Source organism: Lotus japonicus, chromosome 3 (genome assembly GCF_012489685.1).
Source record: "Lotus japonicus ecotype B-129 chromosome 3, LjGifu_v1.2".
NCBI lineage: Eukaryota > Viridiplantae > Streptophyta > Magnoliopsida > Fabales > Fabaceae > Lotus > Lotus japonicus.
The window spans coordinates 70,544,700-70,563,813 of record NC_080043.1 but is presented as its reverse complement, the minus strand read 5'-3'; the positions used below and the strand labels follow the sequence as shown (position 1 = coordinate 70,563,813).

The following is a 19,114-nucleotide window of genomic DNA, read 5'->3' as shown; positions in this document are numbered from 1 at the left end:
GTCCTTTGTGTGTCTATTTAATTGTACGGAAGTCATTGTTATTCTTACTAATGACATAGACGTTCATAACTACCGACACAAGGATAAGACCGCCACAATTCAAGCCATGTTAGACATGACTGGTTAGTTACTTTCTCTCATATTTCCCGTGAGCATAATCTAGTCGCAGATGTTTTGGCTTGTCAAACTCACTAAATGTAAGTCATTGACAAGTATGGAAGTTTCATCCTTACCCTTTTTTATTAGAGCCCTAACTACTTTCATTAAAAAAGTAATAATTTTACCGACCTTGTTTATTTTTACTTAATGAGGAAGTGACAAGGGAATTGAAGGTTTATACTTTATAGTTTATACACAACACAACACAGTAACCAAAGGAAGAAGAAGAAGAAGAAGAAGAAGAAGAAGGAGGGTTCATCCATGGAGCGGGAAGGTCCTCCATTGAACGATCTCTGCTCAGTGTGCCATGGAAACTTCCACATTCCATGCCAAGCAAATTGCTCTCACTGGTTCTGCGCCAACTGCATCATGCTGGTGTGGAACCATGGATCTGCGATTCAACCATGCAAATGCCCCCTCTGTCGCCGCCCCATTACGCTCCTGGTTCCTACCGAACAAGACTCCGCGTCGCACCGCCAGGAACCTGAAGTCGCTCACGTTCTCTCCCAAATTCAAACCTACAATCGCTTCTTCGGTGCCCGTTCCTCTGGTCCCCTTCAAGTACGCATTTTGATTTTGACCCATTTTATATTTCGTGCTCTTTTTGTTGTTTTTATATCAAAGTTTTGATCTTGTTGAACAGAGAATGCTGGATCTCCCTTTTCTGCTGCGAAGGCTTGCTCGGGAATTCTTGGACCCTCAGAGATCACTTCCTCTTGTCATCAGAGCTCGTGTTTATATTGCAGTAAATTTCTTACTATTCCAATCGAATATGCTTTTGTTTCATTTTTTTTATATGCATATGTTGTTGTTTAGTGTTCATTTGTTCTGGTTCTTTACTTTATAGCTGAATTGTTATTTATTCAATTCATTGTTTGGTTGGCCCTTTAGGTGGGTGAACTTTCAGTGTGCCCTTGGTTCTAGGATAGTTTAATTTATTGATTGGTTATTTGCTTTAATGATTTTGCTGCTACAACTAATTGGGGATAAAATTATAGGGTCAATGTGGGTTTGGGATAAGATTAATAGCATGTTCCCATCAGCTTCTCTTTCTCAGAATCAATTTTGGCACCCAATAGCTAGTCACATAAGCTTTTCCCAGTTTTGATTGTCTTTAGAATCAATTGTAAAAGCATTTCCAAATGTGCACTAATCATTTGGGTTCTATTTGTTGTTGTTTAGTGTTCATTTGTTCTGTTTCTTTACTTTATAGCTGTGTCGCTATTCAGTTCGTTGTTTGGCCCTCTAGGTGGGTGAACTTTCTGTGTGCCCTAGTTTCTAGGATGATTAGTTTATTGATTAGTTTATTGGTTGGTTATTTGCTTTGATGAGGGCATATGTGCAATCTTTGCTCCACTGTTTGATTCTGTGGCACCAAAGCTGATTTGGGGTTGGGATAAGATTGAGCATTTGGCTTCTATTTGGTTTTTGGAAGGACAGCAAGAGAAAGGGGTGGGGTTCCTAACAGATATGTTTAGGTATTGGGAAGTTTTTCTCCATAGCTGTTTTTTTTTCCTCTGTTATTTCTGTTTTCCTTTTACACCAAGGAAGATTTCTCACTGCCAAATTCTTTTTAGGGTGTGTTTGCGAGTTTTTAGGGGAGGGAAGGGGAAGGCTTTGAGGTCAAGGGGAGGGGAGGGCCAGTGAGGGGGAAGTGGGTGTCTGTGTGTTTCCTTGAGTTTGCAAGTACTAAAACTCCACTAAACCCTCCACTCTAGGGGAACTTCACGAGACAAGTAAAAGAGGGTTTTGGTGGGTTTTCAAAAATTCCCCAAACCCTTCCACCCTTTTTAAAATCTCCCAAACAAGGGGGGACTCTCATAAGCCTCCCCCTTCCCTTTCCTCCCCTCCAAAATTAAACTCACATACACACCCTTTGTTTCTTCTCTTTATCTTAATAATTCATTATTTTATATTGATGCATAAAGAGAAGGGTCATATTATATATTGGTGGTATATCCGTATATCTACAAGTTTGAATCCTGTCCTTACACTGTCTCTTTGATGCAGATGATAATAAGTGCTATATACGTCTTTAGCCCCATTGACATCATTCCTGAAGGTATTGCTCATTATATTTTGCCATTTTGTTGGATTTGTGCTATTGATCTAGTATGGTTTTGATCCCTATTGTTCATGGTTGAGTTTTTTTTATTCATCTTTTCTGCAGGGATATGGGGAGTAGTTGGTCTCCTGGATGATCTCCTTATTGTGCTCATCTTCTTCTTGCATGTTGCTGCCCTTTATAGATCAGTGCTTTACCGCCGTCATGGTGGTTCCTGAACTACCCTCTTTGCGATTGTACAGTTAAAAATGATGAAATGAGATGAGACCTTGGTGCCTGATGCGGGCCTTTTCTTTCATCTTGAAAATTGACATCCCCTGTTTTGTTTATGTACATAGACACAAGTTCACTCTCAAATATTTGTATTGATTTGAGTGAGAGAAATGACATCAGCTCACTCGTACCATATCTTCACTCATAGTTTGCTTCAATCTTGAAATGAGAGCATTTTTTCAACTTAAACTTTTTATTTTACAAAAGATTATATGATAGTTGTATCTAAAAAATTCATTTATTTTAAAAATTATTGAAAAGCTCCATTGTATTAGGCAAAGAGATATATCTATTTATTAAAAAAATTAAAAATTGCTATTTCGTAATTTGTTTTGTTCACATCTTGGTCGACTACAATTATCGTTTTAAGGGGGGGGAAAAAACTTCTCCGTGCTGTTGCTTATCTTATTAGATATGTTCACACCTACATTCTCTTTCAACTCATTCTCATCCTTTTTTTATCGCATCAACTACCTAAAAATAATAAATTTGAGTGTTGTTTTTATTTTTTGGTAGAAAATATGTGGGTTCTTTTATAGTTTTATTGGACATAACAAATGTTAGTTTAACCACGTTGAAAATGAGATTTTGATGTGCTAAAGTCCTCACTTACTTTCCGGTTAAGCTAGTTTTATTTATGATAATTCATATTACCCTTAGTTTGCGATCTATTAATAAATTAATCATTTTTATTAAATTAAATAATTTAAATTTTAAAAACTAACCTAATTTTTTTTGGAAGTAAAAACTAACCTAATTAAATATAAATATAAATGCGTTAATTTAATTATTTTGATTTATTAATTTAATTATGAATCTTATTCTTCAAATTATACACTTGTATATTTTCCTCTGTAACCAAAAAAATACACTTGTATAAAAATTGAGTCACTTTTTAGAGAATGAACTATCACTTTTTCTACCATCTTAATGCTTTTATAGTTAGCATTTTTTCTCTTCTCTCATTGGAGGATAAATTTCGGAGTTATTATATAGGAGCTTAATTCTTCTAAATCATCTAAACTAGTTCTAACATGGACTGCACAGAACAAGCATTCAAAAATCAAAATCAAAGAAGGGGACATGTGAGGCTAGATTACAAAAGAAACTTCAGGAGATACATATTTGGTCAATGGCATAACATTGTCAGTTTTTCCTCGTACAGCTATAATAGATAAGCAGACTTCTCAAAACAGAGAACAAACTTGTTCTGAAAATTCTCCTCTGGCCCGGTAAATGGCACAACTAAGCTTGCATTCTTTTTTCGCAAACCTTTCTTGAGAAGAAATTGCAGGACTACAACCCTTGGAATGATCCTTTTCTAATTCATATTCACAATAGACGATGCAGCATTGAGCAACATTAATCCCAAACCAAAAATCCCAGACAGCATGCAAAATTCATGTGGCTCCCATAATCCATATGGTTCCTAGCATCTTTCAAAAATCTTGTAAAGTTTATCCAATGAAGCCACCTGTAGAAAATTATAAAAGGAGAAAGTGAAAACAAAGCAATCATTGATGGTACTAGTCAAATTCCTTCCCCGAGATTAACTTGTATGTTCCCCCTCTCCTCCTCACTTCACAATCATTATAAATCAGTACCTCTTAGCTATTGGCTCATGCCACAGACAAGAAAATTCAAGATACATATAAGCTCAATTTATAAACAGACAACAACTTCAAAGGAACGTAATGAGGCTACATTATTATTATTTTTTTGAGGCCAATGAGGCTATATTCTTATGTTTATATAATAGAATTTAATGCACTTTGACTCATTGAAGTACTACTTTCCATTCTAAGTAACAGCACTTCAGCTAATCTGAGTCTACCGTTAACAATTTCTAAAACAAAAACTAATCAAACTAAATAGAGGGCACAATCTGTTTCATATTCTGATAAAATGATTGAATGTCTAGCTCTCTTCAAAGTGAAGTAAAAGAGCCAGAGGAAATAACTCATGGTGTGTCGGTATCAAAATGTGCGGTTTATAAACTGTAAAATTTTATTTTTACCATGATTAAGGAAACAATAAAATCAAGATTTTGTACATATGATCAAAGCAATAATCAAATGAGTAGATAAATCATCATGAAGACATGAAAACACTAGATACTTGTAACTGCATTATATGGGAAAGCACAATAGTCAATGTCTGCCAGATTAATCTTAGTAGATAAGAAAGATATAACCCGAAGATTTGACTGGTAGTTTTATGGTAAATGGTTAGATTCCCACGTGTCTTCAAGCATGGTTAGTCAGGTGGGCCACATATACAATCAAGCAAATGAAGCAGTAAGGGTTTTGTTTATACGATATGAAGGATGAGATTGCCATGACATTAATGACAAGTAAGCTCCCAAGAGTTATCGATATATAATATTAGTACTAAAAAACACTCATTCATTAAATATTACCTGAACAATGGTTCCATTGCTAGCCATAGAAACAGGTGGTTTGAAAAAAAGTCTCATGGATGGAAAAAGCACATGCTGTATTGACCATTCACGCTGGGCCCAAGCTGTCTCAGCTTCAGAAAGCAATTCATGCTCAACTTGATCATCAACATCATTCCCTGAATACAAACCTCACTTAAATTGGAACTCAACAACCTGAACAAAGTCCTTAATATTGCACCACCCTAATGCCATTTTTCCTTAATAACTGTTTCCATAAATTTTCCCAATAAGAATAACCCGAGTTTGCATGGCTATAAGTCTATAACCGTCTGATATGGTCATGAAAGTTTGGTTCAATTTGAATTTTTAGTTTCTAAACTTCAAAAAATTAGTAAATGAACATTAAAATAAGCCTTAAATAACATGCAGTACTAAAAGCATAAATATATACAATATGCTGAAATCTGAATACATAATTGAACTGAAAGTAGACATATTAAGGCAGGTTCTAATCCAAAATATGCTAGCTAAGCTATGTTAGTTCTAACTGTGTCTATATGTATTCATGTAATCTATTCAGTTCTCATTCAGTGAATACCATTCAGATTTTACTCTGGTCTCTCTTCTCTCCCTCTCTTGAATCATTTTAGTTATTAACTGAACTAACTTCAGTTTACATAAGTACAGTACATAAGGATGTACTCTTTCATTTTCCAATCATTCAATGAAAATCAAATCAACAATCAGATGAAATTCTCTATATTTCTCAAATTAACAATCAAAGCTATGTGAGACTACTTCCCAGATTTTTCCATAACTTCAATTACCCACAAAACCTTGATAGGCAGTTTTTTATTTTTCTTTACATTAGAAGTGTGAATATTCTACGTTTCTAAAAAAAAGAAGTGTGAATATTCCAAAGATAATTGACAAGTGTTGATATATATGCACATGTGTGGCCGCGTGGGTGTGAGTGATCCAGAAAGTAACAAGCAATGAAGTCCATACCTGTAATATCACAAGTATTCTCCTCAGCACAACTGTCAATCAGTTTTCTCTTCTTGTAAAAAGACAAGCCCTCACCAGATGGATTAGGCAACATAGGTGGATGCATAGCATAAAAATTTCCCAGAGCAGCTGAAACGGCTTGAATACAGTTTTTCTCATCTTCCCAATCAACCTATCATAAAAAATGCATATCACAATTTTTAACATTCAAAGGAAGAAAAAAGATGTGATCACAAAACATTATGAAGCATTCAAGATTATCGATAAGCACGTACTTGAATATTGAGTTGGGCAATGAATTCAACAGAATAACAATTAGACATACAAGACAGTGCTTGCTCACAATAAGTAAAATCAAAATTCATGAAAAAGAATGTGCATTCTATGACCTTATGAATCATTTTAGCGAATAATCTGAAATCAGGCAGCAAAGAAATAGCTAAATTAATGAAAAGGACATAAACGGAGAAAAGTAAATCACATAGACTTCTTCACAAACAGGTTAAGAGAGGAAGATAGAAGAAATTTGTAACTAACATCATTGCCTAAACTAAGCGCAAACTCAGGGATGCGATCCATGTCAGGAGTATATTGGTCAAGTATCACCGGAAGTCTAGAGATATTTCCATGTTCATCAATATGAATGCCAAAATACTCCTCCAGCATTTCAACCTTCTGTTTCAGCAGTTCTGTGTTCATCTGGGGAATGGCAGAAGAAATACCCATAAATATCAAAAGGGAAGATTCAAAAGGAAACAATAAAATGAGCATATGCATGTATAGAAGTTAATTTCCCACATAGTTCTATGCAACGAAATTGCATTAATTTATCCACTACATGTTAGAAATATAATATACAATACAATCATTCATGTGCGAAGACTCAACAACTTAAGCTTTTCAGATAGTTAGTTTATAACATGATATGAGAGCGTCTATGACCAGGCAGCCCAAACTTCGATCCTGGTTGCCCCTCATTATTCTAATAAATAGTTAAATTTCAGTACAAGGTATTCATTGTCCACGCTTCAAGTCCAATGAGTTGTCGTGTGAAGGACTAGGTTAAAAATATAATGTAAAACCATTCACGTGTCTTCATCAAACAACTTAAGAATTTGAGATAGTTGGTTCATGATACTACTCAAATTTAAAGTCTGATAGAGCCAACATACTCATGTTAAGATAACATAAAACAAATTTTATGAGGGCGTAGCCCCACTTTCCCAGGTGGTTTGAAGAAGCAGTTGACAATGACATTCCAACTATGAACCAAGCGTCAAGGAAGAAGACTGAGTTATGGAGTGTTCATTGGATGTCCATGGGCCCTAAATTATTACCTACTTTCTGAACTCTACACAGCTTTTGTTCTCAATGGGACACTCTGAAGCTCTTTAGACTAATGATGTGAAGAGCCTTTATTCAGTGATATCGAACATGATGAACCGGCAACAACTGGATTTGGATGAATCTATCCATGTCAGTAAGGAGCATTCTGTCAGGCAAGAGTTTTCTAAGCTCCAAACGTAAGTCATCCAGTTCTTTAGGATCATTTGGCAACTTGCAACTATTAATGTATACTAGTTCAGTTTTGTAGTTATAGTAAGGGAGTTGGGGTTTTAGGCCCATTTGTAAGGTGCATATATAGCATCCCTTGTCATGTATCATAAGATATGAATGAATAAGAAAGTTTTTTAGCATTTATTTTGTCTGTCTTCATGGTATCAAGAGCCCTAGACTAGGAGGTTTCTAGTGGCCCTATTTCCAGCGGCTGATTTTATTTTATTTTTGACAGAAATAATTAAACTTCATGATACAAATAACTTAAAGAAAACTTAATCCTAAACTACATTGTGAACCAATAGCTACAGTTATAGAGGAAATATCTAGCACTCACAAAATAAGAAGTAATTAAAGCCCAAGGGTAATTACTTCTGCAATCTTCTCCTTAAATTCGTCATCATCATTACATTCTGAATCTAAATCCTCTTCCTTAAGTGCCAATATTATCAAGTCTTTCAAGGGGACTGGATCACTAAGTTGAATGGCGTTGAAATGGGCAAAACGGCTCAGAACTTGCTGATACATAAGCTCTTTGCTGCAAATGAATTAAGGACAGAATGTCAAGGATCAATTCTCAAAAGCTGTAAGAACGAGAGCCAAAAGTAATTTATATTTCTAACATGCTCTATCATACAAGAGCTTTTTGGGATTGAAGCTTACACACCCATTATACCTTGTGCTAACTCTAAATTATGAAGACTGGCAATAGCGAATACTGAACTCCTGACCGCTTGTTCATATAGACTCTTATATCATGACAAAGGCCAACTCTTCTAATAGAGGCCCAAGAATGGCGGTGGTTTTAGCTGTAAAGGTCATCAAAAAAAATTCCAGTGATAGCAGATGGCAATGGCGGTTGGTTGATGGGTCGAATGGAGGTGCCTGAAGTAAACGGTGGTTGTCAACCACCGGATGACTGTACACACTAGGCCAGCTGATAATAGCAGAGTTTTCCTTCATTTTCTAACAATTCTTGCACACTTAAGAATTCTATCAAGGTAACAAAAGCAGTAACTTGGACCTAGCTTCACCATACAATACACTCAACTAAGATCAGTCACCACCTCATGCTAGCTCTCGTCAGAAATTTATTTGTAATGTTTTCCTATTCAATTGGCCTATCTAGATGACAAATTTTATGCCTCATACATTATGACTTCTTATAAAATAATTCACATTAAGGATTTCGTAATATAAAGAAACAAATAATAAATATCTACCTCAAGTTTACAACATTCGCAAGATAAAGATGAGTATTGTGCTGAAGCAAAGCGAAAATATCATCTGCCATTCCAACATATGTGCAATGCCTTACAATGTCCATCATGCCTACAGGGTAGATGTTAGTAGGAAATGTTTTCCAAATCAACCTACATCACATAACATAGTCATCATTGTGAGTAATCTAGCGCCATACCAGGGTCACAATTGCTATTGATCTCATCACGAAGTTGGTCAAGGCTGGTGAGTTTCGTAGAATCTTTTGGGTTCCTTCTTTGTCTAACTGAGGACCTAGCAAGGGGAAAAGTATTTTGAATACATTAATATTGTTAGAAATATAAAACAAAATCATTTATGTGTCATTTACGGAACATTTTAAGCTTTTGGGGTAGTTGGTTCATGACATGTTATTAGAGCCTCTATGACCAAGTGGTCTAGAGTCCAATCCTTGTTGTCCCCAATTATTTGGATAAAAAACATTGAGTTTCAGCACAAGGTAAGTGGGTATGTGCATTGTCCAGGCTTGAAGCCCAATGGGCTCTTGCGTGAGGAAAGTGTTAGAAATATAAAATAAAATCATCCATGTGTCTTTTACCCAACAACTTAAGCTTTCGGATAATTGATTCATGATAAGTATAATCATTACAAATATATTCAACATTAATATAATCTAGAAGCCAAATATATTTGGAAAGAGACCGAAGATGTCTAAATTGCTTGAGGAAATCCTTAGCATGATTGTGTATATAACATGATTTACAATCTTTAATTTTAAGAGGCACATATGGAATCTTAATTCATATACATGACATAATGAGAATATTCAGTTTCAGAAACTCTCTCTCTCTCTCTCTCTCTCTCTCTCTCTCTCTCTCTCTCTCTCTCTCTCTCTCACACACACACACACACACAGTGTTCACAAATATTCATTTTTTATTAAATTTTTTTCTTATAATTTAATCCATAACAATTTACGCATTCAGCCTATCACCGCTGCTTAAGATATTTTGTATAGATAAGCCAGAACTATGTAGATAGGATAAGATTAGTTGTTAGGATATTATTTGATTTTAATCTTATCCTTTTCTGTTTTAATATTATTCTCTCTATTTTATTCTTTGGCTTAATTGCAACTTTGGTCCCCGACGTTTACCAATGCCACGATTTTGGTCCCCCACCTAATTTAATTACATGGATGGTCCCCGACGTTGTAGGCCGTGTGCAACGTTAGTCCTACTGTTTATTTCTTAATGAAGGAGGCTTACGTGGACGTCCAATTGGAGAGAGAAATGAGGTATGAGGAGAGAGGGAAGCACGTGAGTATCACGTGACCCTTATCTGAACCCATTATACTCAAACCCCTGACCTCCCTGGAACGAAGAAGGTAACGCGATTTAGATCCCTAGGGTTTCAGATTTGGGTATAATGGGTTCATATAAGGTTCACGTGAGTTCACGTGATACTCACGTGCTCCCCTCTCTCCTCAGATCTCCTTTTTCTCTCCAACTAGACGTCCACGTAAGCCTCCTCCATTAAGAAATAAACGGTAAGACTAACGTTGCACGCAACCTACAACGTCGGGGACCATCCATGTAATTAAATTAGGTGAGGGACCAAAATCGTGGCATTGGTAAACGTCGGGGACCAAAGTTGTAATTAAGCCTTATTCTTTTTCTTCTCTCAATTTGAATTGTAATTAGAATGGTTAGAATACCTCTAACCAATTCTTCTTATAAATCCAACACTTCTGTAAATCTTAGAATTCGTGTTAGACCTAACTCTACCCCAAAAGCTAGCTTAGAGGTGAGGGTTATCCTACCCTTTATAAGGACTTATTTGATCATTTCTCTAGTCAATGAGCGACTTCAACACACCTCACACCTAGGGCTGAACATCTGGTATGTGCAATTTGCAGGAATGAACATATGCAGCCTATGGGTGACCCATATATGGGTAGCCCAATAAACTGATCTAGGAAAGGCTCTAATACCATCTTAGTACTCGGGCTAGGCCTAACTCTACCCTAAAAGTTAGCTTAGAGGTGAGGGTTGCTCTACTATTGATAATGACTAATTTGGTCACATCTTTAGTCAATGTAGAACTTCAATATAAATATTATTGATTTTGAAATAAAGGCATCATTTTCTTCTCCTAAACTACAATTAAAAACTTAAAGTTGAGCTCATTTCACTAGGGCAGCCAGCCTGATCTGCATATATGTAAACGACAATATCATTAACACCTCTATTCCTGTAGATTAACCTTCTCTAGGAAAATTTGAACAACTGCATCCCAGTAGCTATCAAATGGAGACTTAAAAATTGGCTCATAACACATACAGCAAGGTAAATGTCAATTCTGTTCATGTTGAGATAATTGAATTTTCCCACTAGCCTCTGATATCTTCTTGGTTTCAAACATAAGTTTGACATCCGGATCCGCAGGAGTATCAAATGATTCAATACTGTTTTGTGTTGTACGGTTGTACCTATCCCATTTCCATTTTTGCCTAAATGGTTTGTCTAATTCAAGTTAATAAGGTCTATATAATTTATAGATTTTGGCCTGTTTGGAAGAGATCATTTGAACTTATCTTATAGCATAAGCACTTATACAAGTGTTTGGGAAAGCTAACATTTATAGTTTATGACCTACTTATAAACTATTTTCAGCTTATTTTCATAAACTGCTCAGATTAGCTTAAGAACACGTGGTACCTATAACTTGTTTTGAGCTTATTTCAGTAAGCTTCTTAAATTAGCTTATGAATAAGCACTTATGCAAATGAGATCCAAATTGCCATAACTGCTTAACTAAGTTGTTTACCTAAACACACCATTTACACTTGAGAATGGTAATAAGTGCAGGTATTTATATACAGAAATGTTGAGAGGCTTTTACGAACTTGAAAAACACAAGAAATATATAAAATTTCAAAAACAAGTACTACTACAAAAAGTCAAAAACAAGTACATACTGAAAAGACTAAGAAATTACCACAAACAGAAATCAATCTGAAAAATGAATATTACTACTAACTTGTTAGATAAAAAATGTAGAAGCAACTAGTAATCACCTTACTGCATTCAAATTAATATTCTTCTCAAGATTGCTATCAGGCATAGTTTGCATGTAGGCATGTAATCTTCCTGCAGGATCTAATGAATCTGTTCTAACCAATTTATGAACTGGTACTTTCTGTGATCTTGAGCCTATTATCAATAAATGATTTTAGAAGATAAATTAAACACATCACGAGTATAAGCCACAAACAAATGAAAGGCATGCAACACAAAAAACAATAAATTTACCATACCCGTTGGTGTAGGGCTATGTTTAACCTCCTTGCTTGCATTAATAAGAGACAATGAAGATTGCCCAGCTGTCTGCCACAAGCACGAGACAATATACACAAATAAAATGCAGGTATTAAGTAACCATATTCAAATAAAACATGATAGAGAGCAAAATCTGCATTCATGATCTGTAAGAATGAAGAATATTCTGCTAATATTTTAATGTTTATTGTGCGACGATCTCTGGATCATGGCCCGTACATATGGGGCCAACTCCAACCTTTCATGAGCAGACCAAACATAGAGAAATGTATTGTAACTTTATCAGGGAAAACATTCTCTTCACAGAAATCACTGAGTTTGTTAATTCTAGTGATTCATTTGGATATATCCTTACAATGTCTCTTTGAGGTCCTTGAGGCCATTTCATTAGTAAATATCTAGGTGAAAGTGAAAAGTCGTAAAGCGTCTCCTATTTAGCAAAATATCCCGTATTTAAGGACTGTAAATATTCTATAAATAATGAACTGTTTTCTTAATTTCTTGGTTTTGTTATTTTGCTAGTTTCCTAACATTATACATTGTAAATCATGTCTAAATAACCATTTTCTTAGTTTCCTAATTCCCTGATTCTGTTATTTTCCAAGCTTCCTGGTTCATTAACTGTCAGTTGTATAAAACAGCAGCTTGTCACCTGCTTTTCTATCGATGAATTCAATTGAAGGAGAAAAACCAAAAATTAGCAACTAGTTTGAACTACATACTAAACAATAACAAGCATTGAGTATATTGTCGTAAGCATACTTGTTCTTGAAATGTCCGTGCCTCATTGGAACTCCTCATTGTTGATTCAACCACCGACTGTATCTTCTCAATGATAACTTCCTGATTTAAAACACTAACCTATATGCAAACAAATTCACTGTTTTCAATAACAAAAGAAAAAAAGACTAGCAAATGTAGAGTTTAAATTTGAATGTTTTAACAATTGCAGAAACTCAAAGCTAGCTACATAGTAGGGTATCATGGTCTAGTTACTTGGGGTAGAACTTTTGTCCACACAAATGTTCAAATAAAATTGTTAGCTATAGCTTGTGTAAAGACAACTACTGACGGTCCTTTTAAAAGGTGTCATTATCGAAGATGTAACCATTTGATCCTTTCCACCACATTATCTAAGATTAAACCAACAATTCCTTCAAAACCAATGGAAAAAAAGGAAGTAAAGAGGAATTATTAACCAAATTGCAGCATCAGCACACAACATATTCTGTTAAATAAGTATGAAATTCAAAAGGATTTTCAGATAACACCATCAAATTAAAGGTATTTGTCAGTAACATGGAATCTTATTTTTAATAAGCCAGTGACTTTAGCACTAATTATGACAAACAAAACATACACATGAATATTTTTATTAAGGCCTGTACCTCTCTCTTTGTCGGATGCACATTTACATCAATATTCTCAGGCGGTAAAACAATTGAAATATATATAAAGGGTTTAGATGCTTTGGGTAATGTTGCTGCATAAACAATTTCAACAGCTCTCTTCAATGCAGACCACTCAACCAATCTATCTGAGAAACACAAACATGAAGATTTTCATGAGTCTATAAACAGTTATCTCATGCCAGATACAAATGTAAAAACTGTTCGAGGAAATTATTGAAGTATATAAAGATAAATACTTAACAGAATAACAGATACTAATTACATGTTGAACAGTACAAGATGAAAAAAATATACATATATAATTTTAACTCCAAGATTTAGAGCTTCCATATACTTCACCCATAAAGTAGTGTAAGGGTGTAGAACCCATACCAAGGTGAGAGGAAGATATAGAGGCATAGACAGAAACAGACACAGCAGATCTATATTTTATGCATGGTAGCATTCAGGAAAAGAATGGTTTGATTAGACACATTATCTGACATTATACAATATTGATAACAGGGGCTTCATTGACAAAAATAAACACCTTCTAAGAAATTTGAAAAACAAGTTAACATTTATACCATTGATGAAAAGCACCATTGTAATTTTCTTGGCTGCATGATTTGCATTGGATATATAACCATGCATCTCAAAACATGAAGTAGATGGATCATTGTCTGAAGCTTCAATTTCAACCAGATTGCGAGCAACTGAGACCCCATAAACTGATCTGATGGCATCAAGCCTCGAAGATGTGGAAACTGTGTGAACATCCGCTTTCACAGCTCCATGCTGATTGCAACAGCAGTCAGTGAAAATTAACACACCTCACTTACAATACACCCTATAAGATTTTATAGCAAGAAAGTTTTACTGCTCAAGAGACCAACCTTTCTGCAAGAGAAACCAACATTGGTATGATGAATAGCAAACCGGCTCACCAAGTCCACAATCTTTGAGTAATCATCAGAGGAACTTTGCAGCGTCTTCCTCCTCGCCGCCATGTTATAGAATAGATTCTCAACCTGATAACACAAGCACAAGAATCTCAACCCATAACAGACATAGTTCCAATTACTTATTCAGAAGACAATACCCTAATGCAATCAGCTAGCTATTCAACTTCAGTATATCAAATGTTAAAGACAATACCATTATCTGTGTTCCTTTCACAGCAGCACATGGCTTGGGTTCATGCTCCATGACACCATCTCTATAGGATACCCTAAACCCCAAATATAATCAGAAAATTTGAAAATGAGAATGGTAGTTTAATTTTATCAACATGATTGCAAATCGACGTCATTGAACACAAACCCTAGCTACCTGTAACCGTGCAATTTGCCTTTGGTGATGGTGGTGACAGTAACGTGGCCGACATAGGTCATGCTGGCGAGAGCTTCTCCCCTAAACCCCATGGACTTGATGCTCTGCAAATCCTCAAACGCAGACAGCTTCGATGTCGTGTGGCGCTCGCACAGTATCGGAAGATCCTCGAACTACAGGAAGAGAAGAGAAGAAGACAGTGAGAATGTGGAAAACGCAAAGGTGAGAGAATCGAATGGAGTCAAGAGTGAGTGAGTTACTCGAACTCCGTGGCCGTCGTCGGAGACTTGGATGAGTTTGAGACCACCGTCTTTGATGAGGAGGTTGATGGAGGTGGAGCCGGCGTCGAGGCTGTTCTCCAAGAGCTCCTTGACGGCGGAGACTGGGCGTTGGATGACCTCGCCGGCGGCGATTCGGTTCACCACCGACTCGCTCAGGCGCTGGATTTTGGGTGGTTCCATTTCCTTCTCGCTCCCACTGGCGCGCTCTTCCATAATCCCGGGTCCTTCTTCCGCCTACAGTGTACTGACTGACCAACTGCTAATTAAGGTCTTCTCACTCCTTTAACACACTCTCCCGCCCAATTTATTAATGGCGGTTTGCTTATAAGTTATGAGTTACCGCCTTACCGGCACGGAAAAGTTTGCATAACTTCTTAAGTTATACCGTACTTCCTTTGAATTGTACGTCAACCATTATGATTTGTCGATCATGGTCGGCTAAGTCTATGGCTGAGTTTATCGTCTTTCAGTCGACATCATTCACTTCATCAATGAAGATTAGTTCCACGATTCACCATTTCCCCCACAAATTGAATCGGCCTAGAATCATGGAATTTACCATTATTGTAATAAGTGGGTTTCCTCTCATCAACGTTATTGTCGGGATCTAGAGCATCTTGATATTGTATTGAGCATGTGCACGCACTTAGGGTTTTGGGATAGAGCAAGGCATCCAACTAGTTGATTTATATTCCTAATACTTTTAGTGAACATTGGCGCCTGTTGTGATTCTCGACAAACCATTCTCATACCTCATGTCTTATCCTTGTGTCTCTTTCACTGACAAGATATGGTAAGCACTAGAAGCAAACTTGCACATCATAACAGAGATGGGGAGTATCATCATAATTCAGAAACCTTTTTGCGAAAGCTAATGGCAAATTTGGCGATTTGCGAGAACATAATGATGATTTGCTCCATACTTAGGTGACTAACTTGATTATGGAACATGTAAGGAGGGATGATGAACCTCAAGTAAAGTTTGTACTGGACTTTTAATGTTTTTTCCGTTGAAATTGCTTCTAGATGATTCCAATAAATTTCAAAAACATTACGCCTATACGCATGTGATGATACTTTGGATCCAAAGGAGCATATGGTTGTTCTCAACAACATGAGTAATCAATGGAGCGAACGACCATCTAAAATGAAATATCTTCTAGGAACCTTCAAGATGGCGGCACTAACGTGGTTCACTAACCTCCATTTGCATAAAATTATGAATTTCACTAAGTTCTCCCACAAATTCCTAACTCAATTCTCAGTCAAACAGGCACACCAAGTTACTTTGGCCAACTTTTTTAAGTTCGATAACAACCAAGCGAGACCTTAAAAGAATATTTGTTGAGGTTCATTAATATTGTTGTGAAAGTAAGAAACCGAAATCCAACCATATGTACGAAAAGCCTTAGAAAATGGCTAAGGGCATGAACATTTAACAAATACCTAGCCTTAGAAAGTGAGAACTTGAAGAAATCTTGCGAAAGAGAGCTAGTTGACCGAGTGATCTCAATCATGACCAAGAGTTTGGAAGGATCGATCGACACGAGCTCATGTGACTTATCAAATAAGGATAAACGTTTGGACGAGAAGAGACAAATCTATAACTAACTAAAGCTAGAGGGTTTTGAGTACTGTTCATAAGAGGAAACCCGCAAGAGCCGGGTCAAGGGTCGGGTTTGGGTCGGTTTTTCCGGAGCCTATACAGAAGACCCATTACAACTGCTAAATAGAGAGGAACGGACATTATAGCTGCAAAAAATCTTCTGCAATCTTCTCCTGTAGATTTTGAAGTACAAGTGCAATCTTTCTTGTACCGCAATTGCCCTCTATCTCATTTTGGTTTTCTCTAAATTGTTCATCATCTCTGCTATAAAAACCGAAATCGTGATCAGTCATTGGCACCGCTTGATAGATCGACTAATCCATCTGATAGTCTTTTTCAATTACTTATATTTTGTTGAGGTCTGGGTCAGATGGCTTCGTTGGGTGGCAGTTTGAATTCCGCTGCCACCAGCTACGCCTCCGTACTCGCCGACGTGGAGAAGCTCGAGACCCTCTTTTCTGAGGCCACCAGCTACGCCTCCATACTCGCCGACGTGGAGAAGCTTTTCTGGCCCCAAGGTGTTCGACTATTTCTCCAACCCAACCATCGAAGACAAAGCAAGTGCAGAAGCTCACTCAGCACCGGGGAAGAACAAAAACAGCACCGGGAAAGAACAAAAACAGAGGAAGAACATGGGAAGAAGAAGAACAGAGGAAGAAGATAGTAAGAAGAAGAAAAAGAGGGGAAGAGGAGGAAGACGAAGAACCCAACCCTATCATGAGTAAGATTTCTTCTGACTCAGCACAACCCACTTCTGTCCCTCTTCTTCCAGATCCAAGAAAAAAGAAAAAATGAGATTAAAAAAGAGAAACAGAGAAGTATTAAGATTCATAGAACAATTTTTAGATTCATCATCAACAAATTTACAAAACAAATATATTACAACATATCCGTTTAAAATAACACAGGTGATGACAAAAAAGGTGAAGCCCTCACTTGCATCAGGAGCATGCACACTTTCTTCGCTGCAATAGAACCAACAGAGATGAAGGTGCCACCGTTGCATAGTCCTAGATCCGGTGGAGGGGAATGAAGATCGAGAGAGATGGAGCTTCAGATCCTTTTCATATGAAGCAATTTCGAGCAGATCCATGAAAAATAAGAGAAAGAGAGGTTGGAGAGTGGGGTCTAGGGATGGTTGTGGGTAGCGGTGGTGACTGGTGATGCAGCGCTGCGGCGGGCGGCGGGCGGAGAGTGGAGCTAGGGTTTCTGCTGTGTTTATGGTTGAGGCTGAAAACTAGGGTTTGGTAAGTGAGAGTATTTATATGAATGGTGTATGGGTTTGCATAAGAGGTGTGTAAGAAACATTTTTGGTTTGCATAATATTGGGCTGGGCTCGTATATTTTTTTTTCTTTATTTAAAGCTGGGGCCGGGTAGTGGTATATTGCTATGAGATGTTAGGATTAGTGCAATATATTAGTCCTTTTTCTGGGTAAATAATATAATATATTAGTCTATTAGATAGAAGGTCTTTTTACTTGAAATCCATAATTTTAATAATCAAATAAAAATTTAAGAAATATATAAAGAAACTAAAAACTAATATAATATTTTTACATATGTTATATAATTTATACTAATATTTCTATTTTTTTACTTTTAATGCTATATTTTTTTTATGCGTATTTTCTGTTTTGATGCAATTTTTTTATTTTCTCTCTTCAGATTTTATCTTATTAATAAATATTATATTAAAATTATTTTTATTTATGAAGTCAAACAAAGATAATTTGAATAAATAAAGTTAAAATTTGATTATTTAAGTTTGATTTTAACTTATTCAAAGAAATTGGTTTGAAATTTAACTTTTTCAAATAAAGATAAATTTAAAAGAAAGAATTTTTTAATCTTTATTTAGGTATGAAATTTTAGAATTATATAATAAAAACCAAAATTAAAATAGAAATTACTTCATTAAATTTCACACAATATTCTATTAAATTATTATAAATATTTATTATTTTATCTTTTTGTAAGTAATTATTTTTATCTTTCACAAACATTCATTTATAAAAAAAAAATTGTTGGTTTAAATTCAACATTTTAAATAAAATAATGAGGACCACAAAGTGCGTAGTGTAGTGGTAATCGCAACTTAAACATGAGGTTAGGAGTTCGATCCTCACCCATGAGAATGAAGCACATATTGCGACCAGTCATTTACATGTTAGTGCGAGCACTCATGATGAGAGATTAGTCATTGTTCTCTGCAATTGATACCCTATAAAATATAATTGAGCAAACATAATAATAAACTAATTTAAAAAAAATTATCTTTTATACAAAGAATGTAACATTTGATGTTCATATTAATCCATAGAGGAATAGACAATCAAATGGGGACCAGGCAGGGATCGGGCAGATGTTTTCGGTACAGGGTGGTACCAATTCTTTAGGGCACAGAGATTTCTTGCCCATTTTATAATGCCAGACAACACTACCTTTAAAGTTGAATTCCATTACACCTAAAGCCTGATG

General features: G+C 36.0%; 2 protein-coding genes across 2 annotated transcripts; one reads left to right on the top strand and one right to left on the bottom strand.

Moving 5' to 3' along the window:
• The first annotated feature begins 336 nt into the window (after positions 1 to 336).
• LOC130745591 (uncharacterized) lies at positions 337 to 2,630 on the top strand. Its single transcript, XM_057597925.1, has 4 exons — positions 337 to 720; positions 803 to 904; positions 2,170 to 2,221; positions 2,330 to 2,630. The coding sequence occupies exons 1-4, from the start codon at positions 421 to 423 to the stop codon at positions 2,440 to 2,442; spliced, it is 567 nt and encodes a 188-aa protein (XP_057453908.1). The 5' UTR covers positions 337 to 420; the 3' UTR covers positions 2,443 to 2,630.
• Positions 2,631 to 3,560: 930 nt separating this feature from the next.
• Positions 3,561 to 15,328, bottom strand: LOC130745590 (DNA mismatch repair protein MLH1). The gene is made up of 16 exons (XM_057597924.1): positions 15,009 to 15,328; positions 14,749 to 14,921; positions 14,575 to 14,647; positions 14,313 to 14,447; positions 14,004 to 14,214; positions 13,414 to 13,562; positions 12,788 to 12,886; positions 12,004 to 12,073; positions 11,764 to 11,899; positions 8,884 to 8,978; positions 8,687 to 8,795; positions 7,836 to 8,001; positions 6,444 to 6,605; positions 5,907 to 6,078; positions 4,917 to 5,074; positions 3,561 to 3,971 (listed from the first exon to the last, which is right to left on the bottom strand). The coding sequence occupies exons 1-16, from the start codon at positions 15,240 to 15,242 to the stop codon at positions 3,927 to 3,929; spliced, it is 2,187 nt and encodes a 728-aa protein (XP_057453907.1). The 5' UTR covers positions 15,243 to 15,328; the 3' UTR covers positions 3,561 to 3,926.
• Positions 15,329 to 19,114: the final 3,786 nt, after the last annotated feature.

Coding starts and splice junctions, on each gene's coding strand:
- LOC130745590 (XM_057597924.1), bottom strand. CDS start 15,242: ATGGAAGAGCGCGCCAGTGGGAGCGAGAAGGAAATGGAACCACCCAAA. Junction 8,796..8,883: donor CAATAGCAATTGTGACCCTG/GTATGGCGCTAG, acceptor TCTACCCTGTAG/GCATGATGGACATTGTAAGG. Junction 6,079..6,443: donor CGCTTAGTTTAGGCAATGAT/GTTAGTTACAAA, acceptor TTTTTATGATAG/GTTGATTGGGAAGATGAGAA.
- LOC130745591 (XM_057597925.1), top strand. CDS start 421: ATGGAGCGGGAAGGTCCTCCATTGAACGATCTCTGCTCAGTGTGCCAT. Junction 905..2,169: donor GAGCTCGTGTTTATATTGCA/GTAAATTTCTTA, acceptor TCTTTGATGCAG/ATGATAATAAGTGCTATATA. Junction 2,222..2,329: donor CATTGACATCATTCCTGAAG/GTATTGCTCATT, acceptor TCTTTTCTGCAG/GGATATGGGGAGTAGTTGGT.